Here is a 24,224-nt window from a genome sequence, read left to right as displayed (position 1 = left end):
CCACGGTGGCTAGGGATGGGCCTGGCCAAAGCTAGGAGCCAGAAACCCAATCCAGTAGAAACTCAGTTACTCGAACCTTCACCTGCTGTCTCCCAGGGTGCACATTAGTAGGAACCTGGGATCGGGAGGAGGGCTGAGAACACACCCAAGCACGTCAGTGTGGGATGCCGGTGTCCCAACCAGCAGCTTAACCACCAAACCAGGTGCCCTCCCCCATGGTATCTTTCAATGAACAAAAGTGCTTGACTTTATTACAGTCACAGCTATCCATCTTTTTCTTTCATAAGGAAGTCTTCCTTTAAGGAACTGGAAGGACAGGTTCACTCTGAGACGGGGCAGTCACAAAGGGAGCCAACACTGTCATGACTACCAAAGCACTGTCCCATCTGAGACAGCCCTGAGCAGCCAGCACAAGTGACCAGCTGGCTGGCTGGCAGGTGTGTTCTGGTACAGAACTAGATACATCATGCTAGCAGAGCTGCAACCATTAAAAATTCTAATCATAGACTGTAATTAACTTTTCCTTGCTCCGACGCCCGCTCGCTAAGCAACCTTCTGATTATAATTTGGCTTCCCATGTGTCTTGCCTGCGGGGAGAGAATGTACTGTGCAGGCTGACGTGAGGATCCAATCCATTAAACAGTTACATGCCATGATGTAAATTAATAAATTCGTATTCTGATTTTATCATCTGCCTCATCCAAGCTTGGTAGGCGTGAGTCAGCATCCCCCAGTCTCATCAACAGAGACATGGAGAATATCAAACTCCTGAGCTGAGAAACGAAGAACTAAACCCAGGACCAGAATGAATCACCAAGGTAACATTGCCCAAGAGGCCCTCAGCCTGATGGAGAAGGCCTTCCTACGTGTCACGCGATACGGACCGGGATTCAAGTTGACTTCTGCCATTATAAAGAGTTGCATATTCAAAACCATGGTTTGCTTCCATTCAGGTGAAGACGAAGAATAGGGCTTGATCATGAGACTCATATTGAATATTTATTGGCCTTTGAGCACACACCAGATGCTGCACAAATCCTAGGCAGAAGGTTAAGATTTACAGACATGTTTGAGAAGAGCAAAAAACAAAAACAAAAGAACAAAAAAAGGACAGATGGTTCCCACTGAGGAGAAATGGAATGAGGGGTGTCTGACTGTGAATTCTTGCCACACTTGAGGATTCGTGGTCCAGGATGCAAAACAGAAGAAGGTGACCTCAGAGACCGAAAAATAATCAATAAAACCTAAATTAAACAATAACAAAACAAAGACAGGAGAAAGAAACACAGGGCATAGCAGAGCCAACAGGAATGTGCCGGGGCAGTAAGATTATCCAGACCTGGAGAGTGATTTAGGACGTGTAGGATGAGGGCAAGGTCTTTGAAGTGAGTTCAAAAGGTGAAGTGGAGGTGAGCCCCTCAGAACAGACTGGGAGGTCAGCAATGCCGCATGGCATCATGGCTCTACCCCACACCCTTGGACAAACAGCACCTGCAGGGACACAGCTTGGCTGCTGGGATCTGTTATGCCAAATAACAAAAGAACAAGTTGATACGAACAGTAGTATCTGTAGATCCTTAACTTAATGAAGGCATGTGAGCCAAACACACACACACACACAAAAAAAAAAAAAAAAAAAAAGTGGGAAGAGGGAAACCCATACTGATGACCCAACAAGATTGGTTGCTCAAAGAAAAATCTGTTCGAGAAGGAATGAGAAAGATGAAAGAGACTGATTGAAAGATACTCATTGTCCCCGAATGGCTCCCACCAGAGCAAGATCCCTGGATTGGCAAGAAGTGCAGGGGCCGGGGAACCATCTGAGATGTTCTTTTTTCTAAAGATGAGGTAGAGATAAGTCACCCAGCAGGGGCTGATTCTGACCAGAGCTTGCCCGACCAGCCATATGGAAAAGGTAGGTGTCCAAGGCTCAGAGAAACAGCAGGACCAGGATAGAGCTGGCTGGCAGAGACCTCCACGCAGGTACACCACCAGGACCCACCAGCTCCAAGGAGTCAGGCTGGAGAGGGCTGGCCCGAGGTCTCCACATACCCAGAGGGCTCTGACTCGTGCGAAGCAATGAGCTCTTTAACAGTGGCCCCCGTGTGTGCACAGAGAGATGTAGACAGGGAGGGGCGCCCCGTTTAGTAGAGATGGTCCCGGACATGCTCCATGATGGTCTTTAGCCCCAGCCAGGTCTCCTCAGCAGTGGGGATGATCTGGTTGGCCGGCAGGAGGAAGCCATAGTGCCCGGTGTCTCTCAGCTCAAATGTGAATGCGTACTTGATGCCATTATCATATGCCCAGTCGATGCTGCTCCCACTAGCTGGGTCTGTAAATCAGAGAGAAAACCCCCTTGAAGCCCAGTTCCCATAGGATTGGGGGTTGGGTGGGGGGGCAACAGTGCTGCCTGCCTGAAGTTTCTTAGGGATCCTGGGTTCTTTGTGCGAATCATCAGGCCTATGACACATCAACACTGGCCTGACCCACAGGCCTCAGGCCATCCTGCACCTGGAGGGTCAGGGCTACCAAGAGATGTGAAATCCTCACCCTCCCCTTGGCCCTCACTCACTGTGTCCTCCTTCCTGCAGGTGACTCTAGTCAGTTTTTTTTTTTTTTTGAAAGGCAGAATTTTTGTTTGTTTGTTTGTTTGTTTGTTTGTTTTTGACAGGCAGAGTGGACAGTGAGAGAGAGAGACAGAGAGAAAGGTCTTCCTGTACCGTTGGTTCACCCTCCAATGGCCGCCGCGGCCAGCGCGTGCCCCGACCGGGACTAGAACCCGGTGTGCCGGCGCCGCAAGGTGGAGGATTAGCCTAGTGAGCCGCGGCGCCGGCCTCTAGTCAGTTCTTACAGGGACAGAGTGTGAGAGGCAGCCTCCAAGATCGCCCCAGTGACCCTGGTGTTCCAGAGGCTGCCTCCTTGTCGAGTCCTGTCCTGTGTGGAACAGGGCTGGCCCCACCTCTGTTACTAACAGGATAGTGCAGAAACTAAACCATATGACCCTCAGAGCTAAGTCACAGGAGACACTGTCATTTCTGCCTTCTCTCTCTTGGGGCACTCGCTCTGGATGGAAGCCATGGGCACTCAAACAGCCCTCTCCAGAGGCGCAAGGGTGAAGACCCGAGACATCCCATCAATGGTCAGCTCTGACTAGCCAGGCCCCGAGTGACATGGCCTGGGAGCAGACCCTCCAGTCCAGTGGAGCCTTTAGTGAATGGGCCCTGAAGGACATCTGACTGGGCCCTCACACAAGCTCCTGAGCCAGAGCCAGCAGCCAAGCCACTCTCGGGTTCCTGAACTAAGGAACAGCGCAAGAAAATTAATGTTTATTGTTTTAAGCTGCTAAGTTTTGGAATTTCTTTTAACATAGCAAGCGATAACAGATACACAGAGAAAAGGAAACACAATCCTTGGGGCCTCCCTTTGCCAAAAGGCTTCAGAAAGACAAGAGACCTGTTTTCTGTTACTTCCAGATCCAGCTCCACTAGGGTAGATACGGCTGAGCGTGCAAAGTATGGATGATACTGAATGATATAGGAATGCTATCAATGGCAGCTATTCCTTCAGCATCTGCCATGAGCCAGTAACTACACTAGAAATGTTGCATTTATGATCTCATAATCTTTAAAAACTCAATAAGGTAGGGATTATTGTCCGTGTTTGACGGATGAGGACATCCAGGCTCAGAATGGCTAATTTAACTGAGCAAAGTCACATGGAAAATGGCGGAGCTGGGGGTGAAGTTTGACCCGGTGGTTGGTTAGGAAGCCTGCATCCTGCTTTGCAGTTTGTGGGTTCAGGTCCCAGCTCCAGCTCCTACTCCTAACTCCAGCTTCCTTTTTAAAAGCGAAGATTATTAGCACAAATAAATCCAGTGCATTCATTTAAGGGCTGCATCGTGTTTCACTGCATGAAGGCACTACGTGTATTTATCCAGCGCCGTCCTGGTAGACATTTCAGTGCTTACCAGTCTTTTATGACTGTAAATAATGCTGTCGTGAACACCCTTCGTACTCATGATTGATGAGTCAGATGCACTCAAAGACCTTTTGCAAAGTCTTAGTTTGCAAACCCTTCGTACAGCAGGATCATTGAGGAGGAGGTGAGAAGGTTGCTAGAGGCAGCTGGGCTATAGGCAGTTACAAGCCACCTCTGACAGGAGGGAGGGGGTAAAGGCACTGCAAAGGGGACAGGAGGATTAACCCAAACAGGCTGGGCTGCTGAGCAGAGGGACAGTCCGGTACGGCACAGCAGACCATCAGGATGTCGGAAAACCGTGAGGTCACAACGGAAGGGGCTTAGATTCCTTCCATACACTCTGATTAAGACAGCAGGAAAGTGTGAAATCAATTTTAAAGTGATTTTCATCTAAAAGAGTTAAGCTAAGGAGAAGTCCAACACTTGAGGGAACCAACGTCAGCTCTTTACGTAGCGCTTGCCATAATCCGGGAGTTTAGATAGGATGCCATCAGACAAGAATCGATGGCTCTTGGGGCGAGCAGACAGGCCTAGAAAGGACACAGAAGATGGGCTCTGGAAAGAGGTAAGCAATTTCACGTCTCTTGGATGACCCTCGGGAAGGCTGTCCAGAATCCGCTGGGCAAATCTAATGAGTAGCACGGTGTGGACACCATGTGTGTGATGTCGCAGGACGAGACCACTACTAACACTGGTGTTTTCCTGTAAGCCGGCACCCTGGTGACCCGCCAAGATCTTCCGAGAGGGAGAGGACCTCCTCAGAAGGCTCCTTTCATTCTCCTTGGGCCCTGACTCAGTTCTGGCTAATTACACAGAGGAGGGCTAAATCTCCTGTTGTGCTCCCCAGGAGTCCCCATTTAACAACACTAATAACAATAAACCAGGAATAGTTAATGACTCTCCGCTGCGATTAGCAACACAAATGCCAAGTCCCCTAACTGCTGTCTGCGGCTGAGCTCAGAGGAGGCTGGAGCCTGGTCTGGAGCATCTTCCTGAGTGATTAAGGAGTGAGCTAGGATGGAGGTGAGACGCAGGACTGCAGAGGAAAGAGGTTGATCAGTGAGAGTTCAGGGGCTCTGAGCGGGAACCCTGCACGACACTGCTGACCGGGGAAGCACGAGGGGGACAAGGACAGCCCTGCCTTCTACGGGACCACAGCTCTGCCCTCCATGTTTTTACCTCCATTTCCCACCTGCAGCCAGTGGCCTGGAAATGGGACACTTTTTCCCCAATAGAAGCAAAGGCTCACAGCATAAAGGAATGGAGGATCGCAGCAGGAATGGAGGGATTGTGCAGATGTAACAGATCACTGGGAAACACACACAGGTTTCTCCCTCAAAACGAAGTGGTGGGTCGTGAACCTCCAGACCAGGTTTAGTTCTGGGGACTTGATTGTGTTTCCTTTGGCCCCAGCCCCCGTATTATTGGGAACCCTGAACCAGCTCCCGGTGGCCACACTCCAGCACTTGCTCAGTCTCCTGGAAAGTGACGGGCCCTCCTCACCCCCCACCACGACCACCTCCGTCTGCCGGTCCCACAGTGAGTCTCCTTTGAAACCAGGAGAACGAGCCGGATGAATCTCTAATACACTATGTCTAAGTCTATAGCGTAAGAGAGAATGCAGAGTCCAGCCGCTATTGGGACTTAACCTGTCATGCACACAGGATGACTCGCACGAGAGTGCTAATGACGCTGGTGGACACAGCTGCCCACAACGGCTGTTATCACGTGGGCTGCACGTGAAGTCATCCCATTGCCAGTCACAGAAACAAGCAGACTGCAATGTAGGAAGTCTTCCCTGCTGCTCTGCATCTCAAGGTTCCTCTCAAAGCACCGAGTGACGAATACACACAGAGAGTACTCACAGACAGTGGTGCAGGTGGGACCCACTTGGTATTCAGTGCCCGACACGGAAGCCAGAGCTTTGGCCGCACGCTGCGCCACCTCGTCCTGCGAAAGGAGTTGGTGGAGAGAGAAAGAATGGGTCTTGAAGCCAGACATTCCCCACTGGTCCTGCACTGTGATGATTCCAAAGATTCTTGGTCCATCCCCTGAGTCTCCCTTCCGGTGTCTCCATTTCCACCTAAGCAGAGCTGAAGCCTGACTCCGACCTGAGGCACACGGCGTGTGTCACCCAGGTCTGCTTCCTGCCACATCCCCAGTTTGGGGAAGGATGGAAAGAGAGAAGAGGAAGAAGACGGACAAGCATTCTGCAAGTGCACGCGTTATGTCCTCAAGTTGCAGGAGAGGGAGTCAAGTTCTCCAGTGGTCTGTGGGCAGCTCACCGGCCCCTTAGGAATGCAGCAAAGGCACCTTTGTCCGCCCTGAGGGAGGGAAGGCCAAGGATGTCCAAGAGAAGGCCCTGGAAGAGCTGTCTGCTGGCGTAGAGGTACAGACAGGGCCTCGGGGCGGCGGGGGGGAGATAATGGGCCCTCTCAGGCAGCAGTCACCCCAGATGCACCTGCTGGGGTGAGTCTCTGGACATCACACAGCACCCCTACACTGTGGCCTCCACCCTCTTTCCAGTCTGCCTTGACCGGCCTGAGGAGCACCTACCCCTGTCCACCCCAGCGCCAGGTGCAAGCAGCCGGTCTGTAATGTGCTTCAATCAGGAAAACCAGGAGAAAGCAAAGGCAGAAATAAGGGCACGGTCTTCTTCCTGTCCCTGGTGGGGCTGATGGTGCATCCCAAGGGGCAAGGAGAGAAGAGTGAACCCCCAAGGAAGCACGCCCGGGCTCCCCAGCTGTCGCTCTAATGCTGCAGAACAAGCCCTGGGCAGCAGCCTAGGGATGGATAGAGGCACCATCACTCACCAGCTCGTCTGCATCCCGGGCCTTCTTGACAGTATACCCATATGGATACATTAGCAGCTGAGAGTAGCTATGCAGGTCGATGAAGCATTTGAAATTCCCGTGATTTTGAATGAAATCTACCACCGATTTCACCTCCACTTCTGAATTGGCATGGGGGCCATGATACACTTCGGAGCAAGGGTTGGCACTGGTTCCCTGTCCTGGGGGAGACAGTGCATGGAGAAGCATTAACCCATAAGCCAAGAAAACAGAAATGCAGGACACACACCCCATAGGAGGAACTGGAGGCACTGGCCACAGGCAGGCCACTGCTGGATGCCCCTGAGACCTGGTCCAGGCTCTGTGTGGGGACTGCAGGAAGGGACAAAGGGGACTGGTGATCAGGGGCTGGATTTGCCACCAGCATGGAGGAGACTTGTGAGGTATTCTTGAAATGGATAGAGTTAAAAAAAAAATGGATGGAGTTGACCTCATATTATACCAACAGAAGTTGTCATAAATAATTAATATCATACTTAAGAATGAGTTGTAATTAATAAGTGTTCTAGGTAATTAATATGAATACCAATAAATAATGAAAACGACTCCATTTATTCTGATGTCAACTTATTCTCTAGGTTCAGATTTTAATGGCCAGCTGCTGCCAAAAATAATATATTGTTGTGGCTAAAATCTCTTGGTTATTTGGCAGGTATTTAGAAATACTACTTTCTGAGTTACTTCGCAAGATATCTCCCCGAGGTTTCAGGGTGGGGTGTGTGAGAGAAACCACCTAAGCTGTGGGAATTTCTGCCTTGACTTTGATGGCCTCGGTTCCCACATTTCTATCAGCTCCTTTCCCACAGTCATTCATTTTTTGTGGTATCTCTATGTAAGTGAAGGCTGTACGCTCAAAACAAGACATTGATACTGCTGCAGCGTAGGACGAGAGCCTGGATTTGGGATTGGAAGGTGAGTTGGGGCCCTAAGTCTAATCAGTCACAGACTCTTTTTTTTTTTTTTTTTTTGACAGGCAGAGTGGACAGTGAGAGAGACAGACAGAGAGAAAGGTCTTCCTTTGCCGTTGGTTCACCCTCCAATGGCTGCCATGGCTGGCGCGCTGCAGCTAGCGCACTGTGCTGATCTGAAGCCAGGAGCCAGGTGCTTCTCCTGGTCTCCCATGGGGTACAGGGCCCAAGCACTTGGGCCATCCTCCACTGCACTCCCTGGCCACAGCAAAGAGCTGGCCTGGAAGAGGGTCAACCGGGACAGAACCTGACACCCCGACTGGGACTAGAACCCGGTGTGCCGGCGCCACAAGGCGGAGGATTAGCCTAGTAAGCCGTGGCGCCGGCTGTCACAGACTCTTTTTTTTTTTTTTGACAGGCAGAGTGGACAGTGAGAGAGAGAGACAGAGAGAGAAAGGTCTTCCTTTGCCGTTGGTTCACCCTCCAATGGCCGCCGCTGCAGCCGGCGCACCGCGCTGATCCTGGCAGGAGCCAGGAGCCAGGTGCTTTTCCTGGTCTCCCATGGGGTGCAGGGCCCAAGCACCTGGGCCGTCCTCCACTGCACTCCCTGGCCATAGCAGAGAGCTGGCCTGGAAGAGGGGCAACCGGGACAGAATCCGGCGCCCCAACCGGGACTAGAACCCGGTGTGCCGGCGCCGCAAGGTGGAGGATTAGCCTATTGAGCCACGGCGCCGGCCTTGTCACAGACTCTTGACATTGACCATCAGCTGCCTCATCTCAGATGATGAAGTTCATTCACTGGCTAAGAATAAAAATATATACGGGGAAATCCTTGCACACAACTGACACATCTATAGGGGTTGACATTCAAATAGCTGGAACCCAGAACCCATTCTCTGTCCATGACAGTGGGCTGCCAAGGTCCACACTGACACATCTCAAGGCATACTGTTCACCACACCATCATGCCTATTAGGGGAGCAGAGCTGATGGCCCTCTTTTGAGCTGCCACTAGTGACCCTCCTATCTGTCCACAACATGTCCAGGTAACACTACGACGAGGACAAGGACAAGGACAAGGTGACCACATCTGGTTTTAAAAACACTCGTGTAGATTGTAACCACAGTGGAAAGATGCTGTGTCCCATGGCTCTCAGGAGGACAGGAATTCCTGAAGCATATTCCCTTTCAAGACTGCAACAGAGACAGACATTGGGCACAGCAGTTAAGAATCTGCATCCCATATCAGACTGCTCAAATACCTGGCTCCTCCACTTTTCATTCTGGCTTCCTGCTAACGGGTGTACTGGGAAGCAGCAGGTGATGGCTCCAGCATTTGGGTCCCTACCACACATGTGGCAGACCCCAGGAGGAGTTCCAGGCTCCTGGCTTCAGCCTGGCATAGCCCTGACTGTTGTGGGCATTTGGGGAGTGAACCAGCAGGTGGAAGATTAATCTATCTGTCATCTATCTGTCCCTCAACTTGTGTGTCTGCCTTTCAAATAAAGTGAAAATAAATAAAACTGTAGTTATCACAACAGAACTGAAACACAAAGCCCCGAGGCATGGAGTCCTGCGGGACGGCCCCCTCCCTCAGTGGTCCAGCAATAGAACCGGGGTGCAGCTGGCTCCCTGAGCGCCAGCTCAGGGCACAGGTGGGCCGCACTCATCAGTAGCAGCAGGATCTGAAAACCGTCTCCGCCGCCTACCCGCAAAGCTTGCATTCCAGTTCCTGTTTGGATCAGTGCCAACGCAGGGGCTTCCAGGATTGAAGGACCGTGTCTTCCTCCACATCCGGTTCTGTAAAAGACATGGCAGGTCAGGCCACAGAGGGCTGAGGGGTTGCTCTGGGAGGCTAACGTGGTGGAGAGCACAGTGGGTGCAGCTCTGTCCTCACCAGCAGAGCAGTCTCCCCAGAGCGGAGGGTGAGCCCCTCTGGCTCTCAGGGAGGGACCCCCGCAGACACCCGGATGAGAACTTCATATGCGAGGACCAGGCTGACAGCACCTGAACCCACTGGGGCATGGCTGGCTTTGGGGGAGGTAGGACAGATGGACACCAGGTGCCTCACTGGTGCAACCCAAGTGCATAGCATCTCCAAGCATTTTAGTCTCACATAAAAATCACCTGAATGCAATCAAGCCCTGGCTCTGACCACCAGTGAATAGGAAATACGGGGAAAAGGGAACAAATTCAATGGTGCAACAAAGAAATCATCAGCCAAGTTCAGAATGTGCAACCCTTGTACAGGAAATTACTTGGTTCCTCCAACAAAAGAATGATATTGCAAAAAGGTGCAGAGGGAGTGGTGGTGTTCAACAGAGTAATCAGGTGAGTGTGCAGTATGTGGGCCTAGTCGGATCATAACTTGAACAAACTGACTCTTAAGAGACATTTTTAAGACAACTGGGGGTGTCTGATGAGGTTAAAGAACTTCTAGTAATCCTTTAAAGGAATAGTGATATAGTGCTTTTTTTGGGTTCTTTTTTTTTAAACTATCATCTAGAGATGCATACCAAGGTAGCTCTGGGTAAAATAACATGATGTCTGGGATTTGCTTTAACATTATGTCAGGAAAAAATGTGTGGGAGGGAGAAAGATGAAAAGGAGATTGGTAAGGTGTTGGTGGTTGTTCAAGATCCTAACAGGGAGTTCCTTACGCAAGTCTCTCTAAGAACAGATACTCCCCGGTGAGACCCAGTGCTGAGAATGACTAGAAAGCACGCTCCCAGGGGATTTCATAACACATGGTGGGGTAGAAATTCTCTTAAAGGTCAGACAGCTAGTGCAAGGCAAGGAAGTCCAAGGAAGTCTTCGCTCAAGCCCAACCTACCGGGTTACTCACATGAGTCTGTGTGTACACATATCCATCGGGATTGGCCACAGGCAACAAGAAAATATCCATTTTCTCCAAGATGGAGGTGAGGGCTGGATCCTTCTGGTAGTCGGAGGCAATCTAAGCAGAGACAGGGGCTTGTCAGGCAGGCCGTGCAAGCTGGGTGGCTCCCTCTAAGCCGCGTCTTCCTGACACGCAGGCATCTGGCTAGAGTGGATGTCTGAAGAATAGCACCCACCCTGCGACACCACCCTGGGGCCCACGAGGCTCAGCTCACTCATCCAACCCTGGGGAGCACAGTTGCACGATAGTAGCAGCCTCAGGGAGCCCTGGGGTACCCACCTCATTCGTTCCTCCCAAGAGGGCGGAGCCACATCACAGACAGTAGGAATGGGAGCCCCCAACAAAGGGGTAGGGAAGGTGTATCTTTCACATGCACCACCCTTCCTCTCCTAGTGCTGGCTTCAGACAGACTTTCTAGAAGGATCTGAGCCAGCAGGAAGTCCCCAAAGGCCTGTGAGGTGTGGCAAGAGCCACGGGCAAGGCTCATGGGAGTTGGCTGCAGATTGCAAGTCAGGCCCACCTCTGCCTCAGGACCTTGCTCCCCGCCATGAACACACCTTGTCACTTAACCTCAGCAGGCCAATCAAGGGGCTTTGGCCTTTTGCTTCTCCAGTCTGAAAAGGCCCAGCCTGTGCAGAGCCCCTTCCCGCCTCCCCCTGGGGTCTCAGCCACATGGGACCTGCCGAGGGCCCCCGGGCCCACCCGAATCCTTGGCTAATACCAGGTGACATGACCTTCCTCGCCGTCCAGATGGCCGTGGCCTGGGAGACCCACTCGCGGGAATGGATGCCTGCATTCAGCCACATGGCCGGCCGCCGCTGGCCTCCTCTTCCAGCGCTGAACTGCAGAAGCAGAGAGAGGCCAGAAAGTGACCCGCCGGCCTGCTCTGCCTCACCTCCCCTCTCCCCAGCTCGCTCCCATTCATTTAATTCATTTAAGATAATGCAGAGACCAAATGTTCCTGAGGGCCCCGTCTATTTCTCAGGCTTATCCGTGACCAGGGAGCTTAATTGGTTGGCTGCGGGTTCAGCTGCCGGGCCTCAGCCTCTCCGGCGTTCAGAGGAAATGGGAAGGAGAAATAATTGTGATTGTGGATTAGAATGCCCGTGTGATTAGAGAGAATATTATGTCTCTTGAAAGACCTCAAGTGGTATCCCAACAGAGAGAGAGAGAGATGCAGGGGTACGCAGGCCAGGCTGTTCTAGCTGCTGCAATAAGTGAACCTGGTTTTAAATGGCGGGGGAGGGGGGTCCACTATAACTCTTTGTAAGTGGCAGTAATGAATTCCGGCTCCTGCCTTTGGGGCCCCTTGGGTCCGGGCTTGGTGCTAATGAAGCCAGAGTCTCCATCATGTGGGCAAATAGACTAAATAGAATTATTTCCGAGCAAGCAGCTCACTGCCAGCCCCCCCTCCTGCTGGGCATTTGCCCACCACTATAAACCTAGGTTCTTTGGGGCTTATGTGAAGCTAAAGGTTTGACAAATTCTCAGCACCATCGTTATTCCATGGCTAAATTCCTTTTTGTTCATCAGCTGGCTTATCTCTGTCATTGTCATAGTTTTCTACCTCTTTTGCCAATAGAGATCTGAATCTGTTTGAAATATCCAAAAATTGGGCTTTGAGCAGCCAGTGATCTGAGGCTGGGCTCAGGACTACATCAATCCTAACGTCAGCTCCTTTGGTTGCTTCTCCAGTGAGCACTCCTAAAAGCAGAATGGAACGTAGACACCTGTCACTGCCCAACCTGCTGTTTGCAGAAGTTGGAAGAAGGCAGGACTCTGGCTCCTCTGAGAACTTTCTGGGGTACTGCCTGCCCGCCCTCTGACTCTGTCTCTCAGTCAAAACTTGAATGGGATGTGCTCCTTCCAACTCCCCTCATGTTAGACGAAAGGAAGGGATTCTGCCAGACCAACTCTACCCCAGGGGAGCCTCCTGGAGTGTAAGGGGTCTAAACCGCTACCCCTCCAGCATTCTAAGGGTGGAATCCTGGGCGCAAGCACCCTGTGGCGCGTGTCTCATCAGGACCCTGACAAGCACGGGGGCCTCACCTTCAGGACGTACATGGGCCGCTTCTCAAACGAACATCCAATCTTCACCCTGCTTGCCAGGTCAGGAAAATCCGTGGCAATGCTGTCCATCTCGTGGTAAATCTGAAGCGTACAAAAGGGAACCCAGGGACCTTTGGAAAATGTGTCCAGGTCTGGATGGATGTCTGTTTATTTTGTTGATCTCAAAGATTTCTTCCAGGCTCTCAACCTTAGGGTTGACCATGTGTTATTAGCCTGGAGTGCTTATCACAAGGAACTGCCTGGACAGTCCTTTCCTAAGTGTGCTAGGGTATGACATATTTCATGTGTCCACCAAATTATACTTCACGAAACTGTAGTGGGGAGACTTGCACAGACCCTGTCTTAACAAGATACTGTGTTAACCATGTGGGCCTTTGCAATATCTCCGCTTATCCAAGGCTCTTTTTTACTTTAAGTTGGTTTATTTATGTAAAAGGCAGAGAAAGAAACAGAGAGCTCCATTCACTTGCTCACTCCCCAGATGCCCCCAACAGCCAGAGCTGGACCAGGCTGAAGCTGGGAGCTGGGGACTCAGTCCAGGTCTCCAGTGAGAGAGGCAGGGGCCCAAGCACTTGAGTGGCACCTGCTGCCTCTCGGGGTCTGCATCAGCAGGAAGCTGGGCTTGAACCCAGGCACTCTGACGTGGGCCCCGGGCGTCCCAACTGCAGTGCCACGTGCCCACCTGCCCAGGCTGTCTGTGGCAAGACTTTTCAAAATGTTGTGACTACTTTCTACACCAGACCAAAAAAATAAGATCATAATTATAGCATGGACCATAAATAGAAGAGCTTCAAAAAGTTCATGGAAAATGGAGTTAAAGAGATTTACCTTTTTAATTTTATAAAGTTTATTTTTAATTTAGTAAATTGCTTTTGAAATTTTAAAATCTATGTACAGGGCCAGCACCATGGCTCACTTGGTTAATCCTCCGCCTGCGGTGCCACATCCCATATGGGCGCCAGGTTCTAGTCCCAGTTGCTCCTCTTCCAGTCCAGCTCTCTGCTGTGGCCCCGGAGTGCAGTGGAGGATGGCCCAAGTGCTTGGGCCCTGCACCCGCATGGAAGACCAGGAGGAAGCGCCTGGCTCCTGGCTTCGGATCACATTTGGGGGGTAAACCAACAGAAGGAAGACCTTTCTCTCTGTCTCTCTCTCTCTCTCACTAACTCTATTTGTCAAATAAAAAAAAAAAATCTATGTACAGCTTTTAAATAGTCTGCATTACCAATGACCTTTTTGAAAACACTTTTCTTTGCATGGATTTCAAAATCTGTATGCCAAAATAAGTTTAACTTTTAATTCCATTTTTTTCCACAAACATTTTGAGATACCCTCAGATGCATACTAATATGCTACCACACAAATGTATTATGTATATTATGAAAATGGTTGCATTAGTAATAAGTATAAATACAGAGAAATAAATAGAAGGCGTAGTAGTTTCTTCCCTCCTGGTGGGCCCTCTTGCTTACACCCTGGGGTATAGGCACACGACTTTGGAAATGATTTCTTTAAAGGCTTGTGAAAATAAGCAAAGAACTAGAAAAATGGCTAAAAATACACCCATTTGCTTTTGGGGGAGAAAAAGGGAAGAAAAGAAAAAAAATTATTTAAATAGAGTTTACCCATATTTGTTGCTCAGATTTCAAAATTCTGTCCTTAAGATGGGAAGAAGGTATTATACAGAAGAGGAAAATGTGAAATTGGTAGAGAATAAAGTCAAGCTTAAAGAGTTTATCAGACTTGCAGTGGATACTCCACACTGAGCAGAAACAGGAAACCTCACCCCAAAACACACAGGCAAGCAAATAGCACACGACACAAATGGTTCCCAGCCAAGCCTAACTGCTAAAGGAGGGCTAAGTGTAGGTGGCAGAGCGAAGAGGGAGCTAGCAGCAGGTGGAGTGCAGGAAACCAAGCCATGGAGCTGCACTGGGCCTTTCAGGGCGGAAGCAAACCAGAGAGAAGAGTACAAGGCACAGGACCAGTGCAAGGCGAGGAGCTGGGAATTGGCAGTTCTGGCCTCATAAAGGGCTTGGCAATTCTACCCGCTGGCCCTGGAGGGTGAAGGAGCAGCAGGGTGGCTGTCCTGAGCCATGAGAGGAAAAAGTCGTCCAGGAAAAGTCAGAACACCAAGCTGTGTCCCGATGCGGCACCCAGACGCACGCTGCCAACCACAACGGATCTAGAGAAATCAAGAGGGACACGCACAAAGAATCTAGAACCAGAAACCTTGGCAGGGACATGCATGAAATTCCCACTAGAGACCTAAGAGGGAGATGGCACGCTGGTGCCCAGCCAGAGGCCTCCTGCGAGCAAGAGAGAGCCGTGAACCGGATCCCGGAGGACACCCAGTCCCAGGGAAACCAAGGTGAGTGGGTGAGAAGGCGAAGCTGCAGCAGCCAGCAAGGCAGAGCCGGGCCCCTCTGGAGTCACGGGTGACATTTGCAACCGCTTAGATCAGCTGGGGAGGGCCCCACGTTAATGAGGCTAGCGTCACGGTTTTGATCCCTGTGTGGGCCCCGAGCTCTGCTTTCGTCCATGGCCTGAGCCTGAACTCCTAACTTTATCCAGCTGTTTTGCAGATGTATGTCCCTGGTCTCAAGCGGGATCAGGGGGCAGCGTGGTTGGAAGTGTACACAATAAACAAAGCTACTGACAAGCATGGGAAAGCAGTGGAAAGAGCCGGTCAACCTTTGAAATAATCCCTCATGCAGAAGAAAGCAGCTCAAAGTCTATGTCCTGGGAAAAGCATGCCAGGAACACGGTGTCTGCACGCCCAGAACAGCTTGTCCTCAGGTGTCGGAGGGAGCATACCGACGGAGCCTGGTCCTTTATTCGTGAACCAGTGGCGAGTTTGCAGACGAACACAGAGGATCCCGGAGGGCGTAAGAGAAACGCACCGGGCTCTGTGCAGTCCCCTGGGATTTCTCAGGTTCCAGCATCGTGTGTAATTATTTCTGCTCCAACTTTTTCATTTATAGGTTTGGCTTCCCTTGAAAGTCAGTCATCTCTATAAAGTGGTTTCTAACTGAACACAGCACCAAAATGCATTAGGGAACAAATATACATTATAAGTAGTCATGATCAATGAGTGGAAATATTTGGTTAACCTTGGAAATAACCACTTGTCTACTTGCCTGGAATAAGTACATTTTATTCTGGGTGAGGGATCGTGGTGGGGTGGGAGAAGGTTGAATTACAAGGACTGGAAATGGTTACGATTATTTCACGGTTTTCCTGAAGGGCTTTGCCTAAGAAAAGAAGGAGGCGTGTGGGAGAAAATGGCTAGTTCGGGTTTTACTGCGCTCTTAGGTGCTGGTGGCAGTTAATGCAAGAATGAGAAAGGAACTGACACTTGCACATGTTAGTCCCTCAGTGGAGCGATCCCACGCTGGAGACCAATACCCCCTGCGAGTAAGGAGAGGGGCCGCACGGTCAGGGCGCAGAGGAGCGAGATGCCAAACCTGCCCTTGGACACTTACGGCTTCCAGAGAATGATACGCGCCATAGTTGAAGTCACTGCCGCTCCGTTCCTGCCCTTCGTTCTGTTGCATCTCTTCATCTTCGTTGTCTAACAGGGCCTAAAAACACACGCACAGCAGTGTCGTCCAGTGACCCACTGCAGATGTAGGCTCCGGGCCTCCTGCTACAGCTTGGTACGTGGTCCGGCCAAAATGGCCGTGCCCTCAGCATGTCAAGTGGCACAAATGCCAAGGTTTACAAGGGGGTCAGGTTTCCTTCGTGTATCTGTAAAATTTTACTCCTGGATGCCCGATTTACATCCCTCCATTTAAAACCCAACATACGTGCTATTTGGTTATTCTACGGTAGGAGCCCTGCAGAATCCGCCTGCATCTGGTACGCAGGGCCCCTGAAACACACAGCTCGGGAAACCACTCTGAAACAAAGAAATCCTCATAACCACTCATACTTTGAAGGTTCCTGGCAGATGTCTGTGACACGGGAGGATGATTAATACGCTCACAGCTGCTCACGCCATCAGGAGACTCCCGGGCCAAATCACCAATTAGTCCACAACCCACCTCGGTGGAGGAGAGGGCAGTCCCTACTGCACGGGGAAGTCCCCCCGGCCGGGGGCTGCTGGCCACACTCCTCCTCCCTTCCTCAAAGGGGGCTTCGTAGACGGCTCTCCAAAGCCCACCCCCACTCTGCTCTTGCCTCCTGGCTTCCAAAAAAAGCAAGCGAGAGGCAGTTTTCCCTTAATGGCACATCTAGGATGTACCAGGCACTGTTAGACATCCTGTATGCGTTTAATCACTGCGTCTTCTCCATAAATCCCACGAAGGAGGACTCTTAGTTCTCACCATGTCACTGCTGGCGAAATGGGGACTCAAGACGGTAACAGCTTATCTGAAGACACAGTGCTAGGAGTTAGCCGAGTCGGGGGTTTGGATCCGGATCTGTGAAGCTCCCTAAACTAGGGGTGCCCTTTCTTCCACAACACATTGTTCCTACTCTTCTTCTGTTTGCCTCAGTCTTTTCTTCTGTGAAATAGGTCCATTCTCAACCGGCAGCCTGGGCCTATGCAAGACCAGTGAGGAGCCATGGGCTACCCACCTGTAGGTCTTCAATTGTCACTGAGTACTCCAAGCCCTGGGATGCCAGGAAGGACTTGACTGACTGCACGCTGACAGATGGGACCAGGACATCTACCGGCCGACCAAAGGTGGAGGGAGATTTCCAGACATTGAGCTGAAGGCAACAGAAATAAAACCAGGTTAAAGGGCAGTTCAGGTAAAAGGCACAATGAACTCATTCTTCGAGAACTACCGCCAAAAGCCAGGGTGATACCCGAGGGGCCAGGTTCCACCCAAGGACAAACTTTGTCCATTTCACAATTGCATCTGGCCAGGCCTGTCCGGCAAGCAGCAGCCAAGAAGAGACAGTCCAGTAGCAGCTGGAAGGACAGAGCCAGCTGCTCAGGCCGCGCCTCCCAGGACGGCACTGCTGTCAACCACAGTGCCTCTTCTGCCCATCAATCCTGTCCATTCTCAGCTGTGTCTGTGGCACGTTGACTAGTACAGGATCATCCGAGGGGACTTGAAAGGACAAGTTTAGGGGCTGCCACTTGCGACGTCAGCATCCCGTAACAGAACACCAGTTCAAGTGCCGGCTGCTCCACTTCCCATGTAGCCTCCTGCTAATACTCCCGGGAAGGCAGCAGAAAGTGGCCCAAGCCCTTGGCCCTACCACGCAGGTGGGAGATCTGTTTGGAGCTCTTGGCTCCGGCATGGCCCAGCCCCGGCCCCTGCAGCCATTTGGAAAGTGAACGAGCAGATGGAAGACCTCTCTCTCTGTCTCTCCCTCTCTATATCGCTCTGCCTTTCAAACAAGTAAGATAAATCTTTAAGAAAAAAATAAATAGATAAAAAGATAAGCTTATGTTGGTGCAAAAAAAAACTTTTTCAACTCATGTGTGGTTTTTCATAATGTTCCTTTTTTCGTGAGCTCTTTGAAGAACCTTTGGACATAAAAGAGCTTTCGAATAAAAAATAAAAATCCCTTTAGTGCGAGGGTCTTCTCCCACCAATGGCAGAAGATACGTGGGACAACCACGAAACACCACGTACCTTAAAGTTGTCCGAATTCACCAGCCAACTCAATTTGCTGATCTCGTCTCCATTTCTGACATTAATCCTAAAAACTTGGTCCCTGGAGAAGAAAAAAAAAATATGCGCGTGCACGCGCACACACACACACACACACACACAAAAGATAATGGTGAGCTTTCAGCTGGCAAATAAAACCCCAAGCCTACAATTCCAGACAGAACGAGGCCGAACGAGAGGAAATGGTCGCGTCTTTGGTTATAATGTATAGCCATTAAAAATAAGACTACGTGGCAAATATGAAAAAGTGCTTATGGTATAACTTTAAGGAAAATAGTAAGTGAAAGAGCAGGATCCAAAATTGTATGCATGCCATGATCACAAGTATGGAAAAAGCAGATGCATTGGAAGAGAAACAGACAACGGAAATATAGCGAATGCTGACAGCGCTCAAGTTCGGGTCGTGGGATTATGGATGACTGATTTTTTTTCCTTGTATCTGTTTTTTGTAATGTAGTCATATTACTTTATAATGAAAAACATATATATTTTACAGAAAGGAATGTTCCTGAGTTACACGCAAAGCTAACTGGAGACATAAAGAAGCACTTCTTCACTGTCAAGGGTGAGGCCTGAAACCCTGGCAGAGGCTCCGTCCCGGGGAAGGTTGGCTGCCTTCCTCCTATTTCGGGAGAGGCCGGGGGCTCGCTGCCTGGCTGCCAGCCCCAGAATCCTACACCAGTGCACACTGCAGCCAGCAACAGCGAGTGGCCCCGGGTGCTAGGGGCCGACCCTGGGCATGGCTCCTCCACACAGGGCCCTGAGAAGGCACCCTGCCCGCCGGGGCGGCCTCCTCTGTTGCTTGTCCTGCCCTTGTCTCATATACTTTATTTCACTTCCGCAGCAGCGGCAGGGGGAGAGGCCCCCCGAGTCCCGTGTGTGGGTGGGAGAAGGCCGGGCCTGAAAAGCTGCCTTTGTGCTCCTAGCCCGCTCGGGCAGCCAGGGGAGCCATTAGCCCGTTGCTAAGTGACGGCCCAACTGCATCCGCACTCGACACTGTCACATGCGTCATCTTTTGACACGAGTGAATGCGGGGCGCGCTGCTGCAGGGGGGCTGTGGGCTCACGGGGCAGCGCCTCATTAGAAAGAAACCAGTTCCATCCAGACAGACCCTCAGGACTTCACTTGCTTCGGGAAGGTTCTGGGGACTCTCCAGGAGGGCCTAGGCCAGCCCCTAAGAAGGCAAGATCCACTTTAGAGTTGTTCCCCTGCCAGGCTTGCCCTCGCCTACCAGCCCAGCCCCCACCAGGGCTGAGGGGTGGGCAGCTAACTGCCTCCAGCAGAGTGGCTGAAAGCCCAGGTGAACACGCCTGGCTGGCTGGGGGTTGGGATAGGGCCTGAGAGGGCTCCCCAAGGGTCCCTGAGTTGGAAGCTGAGTCCCTGGAGGGCAGTGTTGGGCAGTGGTGGAGCATTCAAGCACGCAGGCCCTTGGGTTCTTGGCGGGGATGAACACAGTTTTCAGGGGGCCCGAGTTAGTTCCCACAGGAGCAGGTGCTCATAAAAGAACAAGTCTGAGTCCTTCTCACCATCCGGCTTCTCGTCAAACTGTGACCGCTCCCTCTTGCACACACTCCCACCGCGGTGCCATTGCCGTGTTGATGTGTGGCCAAGGGAGCCCTCATGAGATGCCCAAGAGACAGGGCAGCCTCGTCCATCCCTGGCCATTGCAGCCATCTGGGGAGTGAACCAGCAGATGGAAGACACCTCTCTCTCTCTTTCTGTGCCTCTCCCGCTGTCTGACTTTCAAATACATAAATAAATCTTTAAAAAAAAAAAAAAAAGTGGGATTGCAGCCCTGGGCAGGTGGGAGTCAAACCACTTTCCCCAGGCATGGGCAAGCAGCCTTGCCAAAGGGAGGATTTGAAACAGAAGGGGCGGGGCCGGCTCTGTGGCGCAGCAGGTTAAAGCCCTGGTCTGCAGCACCGGCATCCCACATGGGCGCTGGTTCCAATCCAGCTCTCTGCTACGGCCTGGGAAGGCAGTAGAAGATGGTCTAAGTCCTTGGGCCCCTGCACCCACGTGGGAGACCCCAAAGAAGCTCCTGGATCCTGGCTTCAGATCAGTGCAGCTCCAGCCGTCTGGAGTGAACCAGTTGTAGCCATGGGGGGTGTGAACCAGCAGATGGAAGACTCTCTCTCTCTGTGCCTTTTCCTCTCTCTAACTCTGCCTTTCAAATAAATAAATAAATCTAAAAAAAAAAAAAAAAAAAAAAAAAAAACACAGAAGGGAAAGCCTTATTCCTGATTGAGAACAAGGACCAGCCTGCCAAACCCATGTTCTGTCACAACCTGCTTCCGAGATACCAGAGAAAGAGCTGCTGTATTTATTTTTGTTTAAGGCTTATTTATTTGAAAGGCAGATACAGAGAGAAGGGAGAGCGCAAGCTTCCATCCGCTGGGGCTGGGCCAGGCCAAAGCCAGGAGCCAGGAGCTTCTTCTGGGTCTCCCAAATGGGCGCAGGGGCCCACACAATTGAGCCATCTCCACTGCTTTCCCAGGAGCATTAGCAGGGAGCTGGATTGGAAGTGGAGCACCCAGAGCGTGAACCAGCGTCCACATGGGATGCCAGCATTGCAGGCAGAGGCTTAACCTTCTACGCCACAGCACTGGCCCCAAAGGGGTGCTTTAAACAGGCTTTCTGGGGCAGGCATTTGGCGCAGTGGTTAAAGTGCCTGGGTTGGACTCCCAGCTCCACTTCCAATCCCAGCTGCCTGCTAATGTGCACCCTTGTGGGTAGCGGATATTGGCTCAAGTACTTGTGTTCCTGCCACCCACACAGACCTAGCTTGAGTTCCAGGCTCCTGGCTTTGGCTTGGCCCAGCCCTGGGAATCGCAGGCATTTGAGGGCATGAACCAACATATTGGAAATCTTTTTTGCCCCCCCCTCAAATAAATTAAGTAAATATATTTTCCATATGGGCATCCTGTGGAGTAGGTGTTTGGGGTAGCTGTTAAGATACCCACAACATCCCACACCAGAATGCCTGGGCCTGAGTCCTGGCCCTGCTCCCAGTTGTAGCGTCTTGCGAATACATTTCCTGGGAGGCAGCAGGTGGTGGCTGAAGTACTTGGATCCCTTCCATCCACCCACATGGGTAGAATTCCCAGTTCTCAGATTTGGGCCAGCCCAGCTTTGATGGTTGAAGGCCCTGGGGGAGTAAACCAATGGACGGGAACTCTGTATCTTGCTATCTCTCTCTTTCTCCATCTCCCTGCCTCACCATCAAATAAGCAGATAATTAAAAAAAAAAAGAAAAAAAAAGTGAAGTGGGCAATCTAGAAAGATCCTGTGTGTGGACGCCTCCAGCGGCAACATTAGGCATAAGCAATTACAGAGGGGTGGGGGGAGGAGCAGGGGAAACAACCGGGGACGTAAGGACAAGCGTGGAGACCACGTCACACATTCATCCAGCACACGCACTCTGGTTTTGCAGAAGCAGAACTTGCCTACTCCTGGGCAAGGCCACGGCAGGGACACAGTGCCTCTCAGAGGCCCTGAAGAAGAGTAAATCCACAACTCACTCACGCTCTCCTCGCCAAGCTCCAGGCTTAAGGCAACACCCCTAGAGTGCAGGGGGCCGGACGGAAGGGCTGCTGCGGAACGTTGCCTGTCCGTCTCTGTCTCCCCTCCTCTCACTCCCACCTCCGCCTGGCTCCAGTGCCCCTGAAGCCCCAAGTTCACCATGCACGTTCACTCCTGTTTGACTTCCCACGGGCCGATCCCTGCGCCTGCAGCCCCAGTCCCCTCCCTGATATGCCTGGCGGTCTCTCTCAGGACCCACTCCCGTCCGCCGTGAGGCTTTCCCCAACCAGAGCAAGCACGGTCTGACGTTCTTAGGCGTGAAGCACGCCGAGATCTGAAAGCAGAGCGGTTGCGAGGGGCTGGTGTACGAAGGGCAGGGCAGCCTGTGTCTCTGTTTGGAAATCGTCCTTGCCTTGTGCCAAGTTCTGGACAAGCAACAGCTGCCCCTGGACTGAGCTTCTGTCCTTTGCCTTTCCCACGCAGGCAGGTGACTGGGGACCCCTCCTCTGTGTCTCCTCCTCTGCATCTCCAGCCAGGCTCGGCAGCCACTACGAGCAGCGACGCTTAAGGAAGAGGCGGTTGCCCAGGGCGCTCCGACACCTGCCAGCTGCTGCAGATGCCACAGCCGGTTCTGCCACTACTTCCTGTTCTCTGCCTGCCCAGCACCTCCAGACATCCTGGCCACCGTCCCATCCTTAAAAAGCCTAAAGGTTACCTTTCTCTCTCTGTCTCTCTCTCTCACTGTCCACTCTGCCTGTCAAAAATAAAAAAAATAAATAAATAAAAAAAAAAAAGCCTAAAGGTCAGGCCAAAAGACACCAGCAGAGCAAGAAGGACCGGGGAGGTCCGTGAGACAGAGGGGATGAAGGGAGACAGGCGAGAGGGCACATCCTCCTGCACTCGGTCATCCTGCGTCCTGGCCGCCTGCCCACCTGAGTGCTCAGCGGGTGCTTCCCCTCGCCCCGACTGCTCACTGAAACGTCCCTGGCCCCAGGGAGGATGCCACCACGTTTGCTAGGTCCACGACTGTGGAGTGAGAAGAGATGCGGGGTAAGGATGACGCCACTGGGTGAAATCATCCACTCAGGCCCTCAGCTCTTTCTGTTCAAAACCTCTGCGGTCAACTCGAAGGCCCAGCCCAGGTGGCCGCAACCTCGTACGACGGGCAGGAATCCTGAGAAACAGAGGTTGTGGAGCTGCGTGAGAAGCTGCGGCGGGAGCTGACAGCTCCGTGCTCCGGCCCACGCAGCGGCAGGTGTAGTTATGACGCACCTACTGCTGAGCTGCCAGCGAAAAATTGTCCCTCCCTGGCCACGGGCTACGCCTCACCCCTCCGAGCTGTTTAGCAGGAGAGAGACAGGTGTGAACAGAAGTCGTCCCCATGAAAATTACTCAATCTCATCTAAGTAATTACCTCAATAAACAACCCCAAGTCCCTTTAGCCAGGTGGTATACTGGAGGCTAACAGACAGGCACAGACCCGGGAGATAGAGGCTTCTATGTGGAGGTGAACTTGGGTTGCAGCAGGAGAACAGGGTTTGCATTCAGAGTTCCTGGTCCCCTGCTTACCAGCTAAGTAGCCTTGGGCGGGTTCCTTAGCCTTTTTAAGGCTGAGTTTTTTCATGTTTACGCGGAGGAAAAGAACAGCCCTGCCAGGCAGAGTTGTTGCGTGAACCACAAGTTGAAGCACCTTGCAAATGGCACCGTGTTAGGCAGTGCTGAGCAGTCAGCATTCAGTCTGCCCGCAGCACACCCTGCCATGCCATGCGTTCGTCTCCGCGACCTGCGCACCGTCTCTCTTGCAAACCTCGGAGCATTCCGTGTGCACAGGTGGCCCGGCTTGCGTCCCCTCATGTCAGTTCTTGTGACTGTAGTTGGGCAGGACCTACTAAATCTTCACGTCCCAGAAAACCAAGTGAAGCCAGGAAGCCCATCACCCAGGTCTTCCCCTTGAACATGGCAAAGAGCAGCAACAATAACAAATACAGGACTAAGGGCGTCAGAGATACCCGACACTGACAAATAAGAATCAGGAAGAAGAACTGACAGGAGATCGGGGAGGTGGGGAGGAGGCAAGGGGGACCACCTTGTCCAGATCTCACAGATGAAAGCAGGGCTCAGAGTGGAAGCGACTTGTCCAGGACGACACGGAGGCAAAGCCAGGTCGAAAACCCAAGGCTTCTTCTCCCTAGGCCCTACTACCCGAGGCATCATCTGCCCTCATTTCCACTGGCTCCCACATTTCTGAAACAACCAATTAATAAGTCCAAAGGAACTTACCCCAAAAATTTCTCTCGGCCACAGATGCTGGACCCGATGAGGGTCGCGACGAGCAGGAGCCACCTCATGTCCCAAGGTGTCGGTC

At 51.7% G+C, this 24,224-nt stretch overlaps 1 protein-coding gene and 1 pseudogene across 1 annotated transcript; both read right to left on the bottom strand.

The window, feature by feature from the left end:
* LOC103348713 (putative ribosomal protein uL10-like pseudogene) overlaps positions 1–990 on the bottom strand; it is a 10,469-nt pseudogene extending 9,479 nt beyond the window's left edge.
* Positions 981–24,224, bottom strand: CPA4 (carboxypeptidase A4). The gene is made up of 11 exons (XM_002712079.6): positions 24,140–24,224; positions 18,299–18,380; positions 17,286–17,420; positions 16,190–16,288; positions 12,687–12,788; positions 11,372–11,479; positions 10,584–10,694; positions 9,448–9,538; positions 6,792–6,991; positions 5,844–5,928; positions 981–2,332 (listed from the first exon to the last, which is right to left on the bottom strand). Exons 1-11 carry the CDS (start codon positions 24,205–24,207, stop codon positions 2,145–2,147), a joined length of 1,269 nt encoding a protein of 422 aa, XP_002712125.4. The 5' UTR covers positions 24,208–24,224; the 3' UTR covers positions 981–2,144.

The sequence above is a fragment of the Oryctolagus cuniculus genome, chromosome 3 (genome assembly GCF_051225735.1).
Source record: "Oryctolagus cuniculus isolate XC-2025 breed Fujian yellow rabbit chromosome 3, ASM5122573v1, whole genome shotgun sequence".
NCBI classification, from domain to species: domain Eukaryota; kingdom Metazoa; phylum Chordata; class Mammalia; order Lagomorpha; family Leporidae; genus Oryctolagus; species Oryctolagus cuniculus.
The sequence above is the reverse complement of the archived record's forward strand: the minus strand, read 5'-3'. Positions and strand labels throughout refer to the sequence as shown.

Excerpts from the sequence above, each read along its gene's own strand:
- CPA4 (XM_002712079.6), bottom strand. The coding sequence starts at position 24,207 with ATGAGGTGGCTCCTGCTCGTCGCGACCCTCATCGGGTCCAGCATCTGT. Across the intron at positions 17,421-18,298 it reads TGAATTCGGACAACTTTAAG|CTCAATGTCTGGAAATCTCC; the intron begins GTACGTGGTGTT and ends TGTTGCCTTCAG. Across the intron at positions 12,789-16,189 it reads CGTATCATTCTCTGGAAGCC|ATTTACCACGAGATGGACAG; the intron begins GTAAGTGTCCAA and ends TGTACGCTTCAG.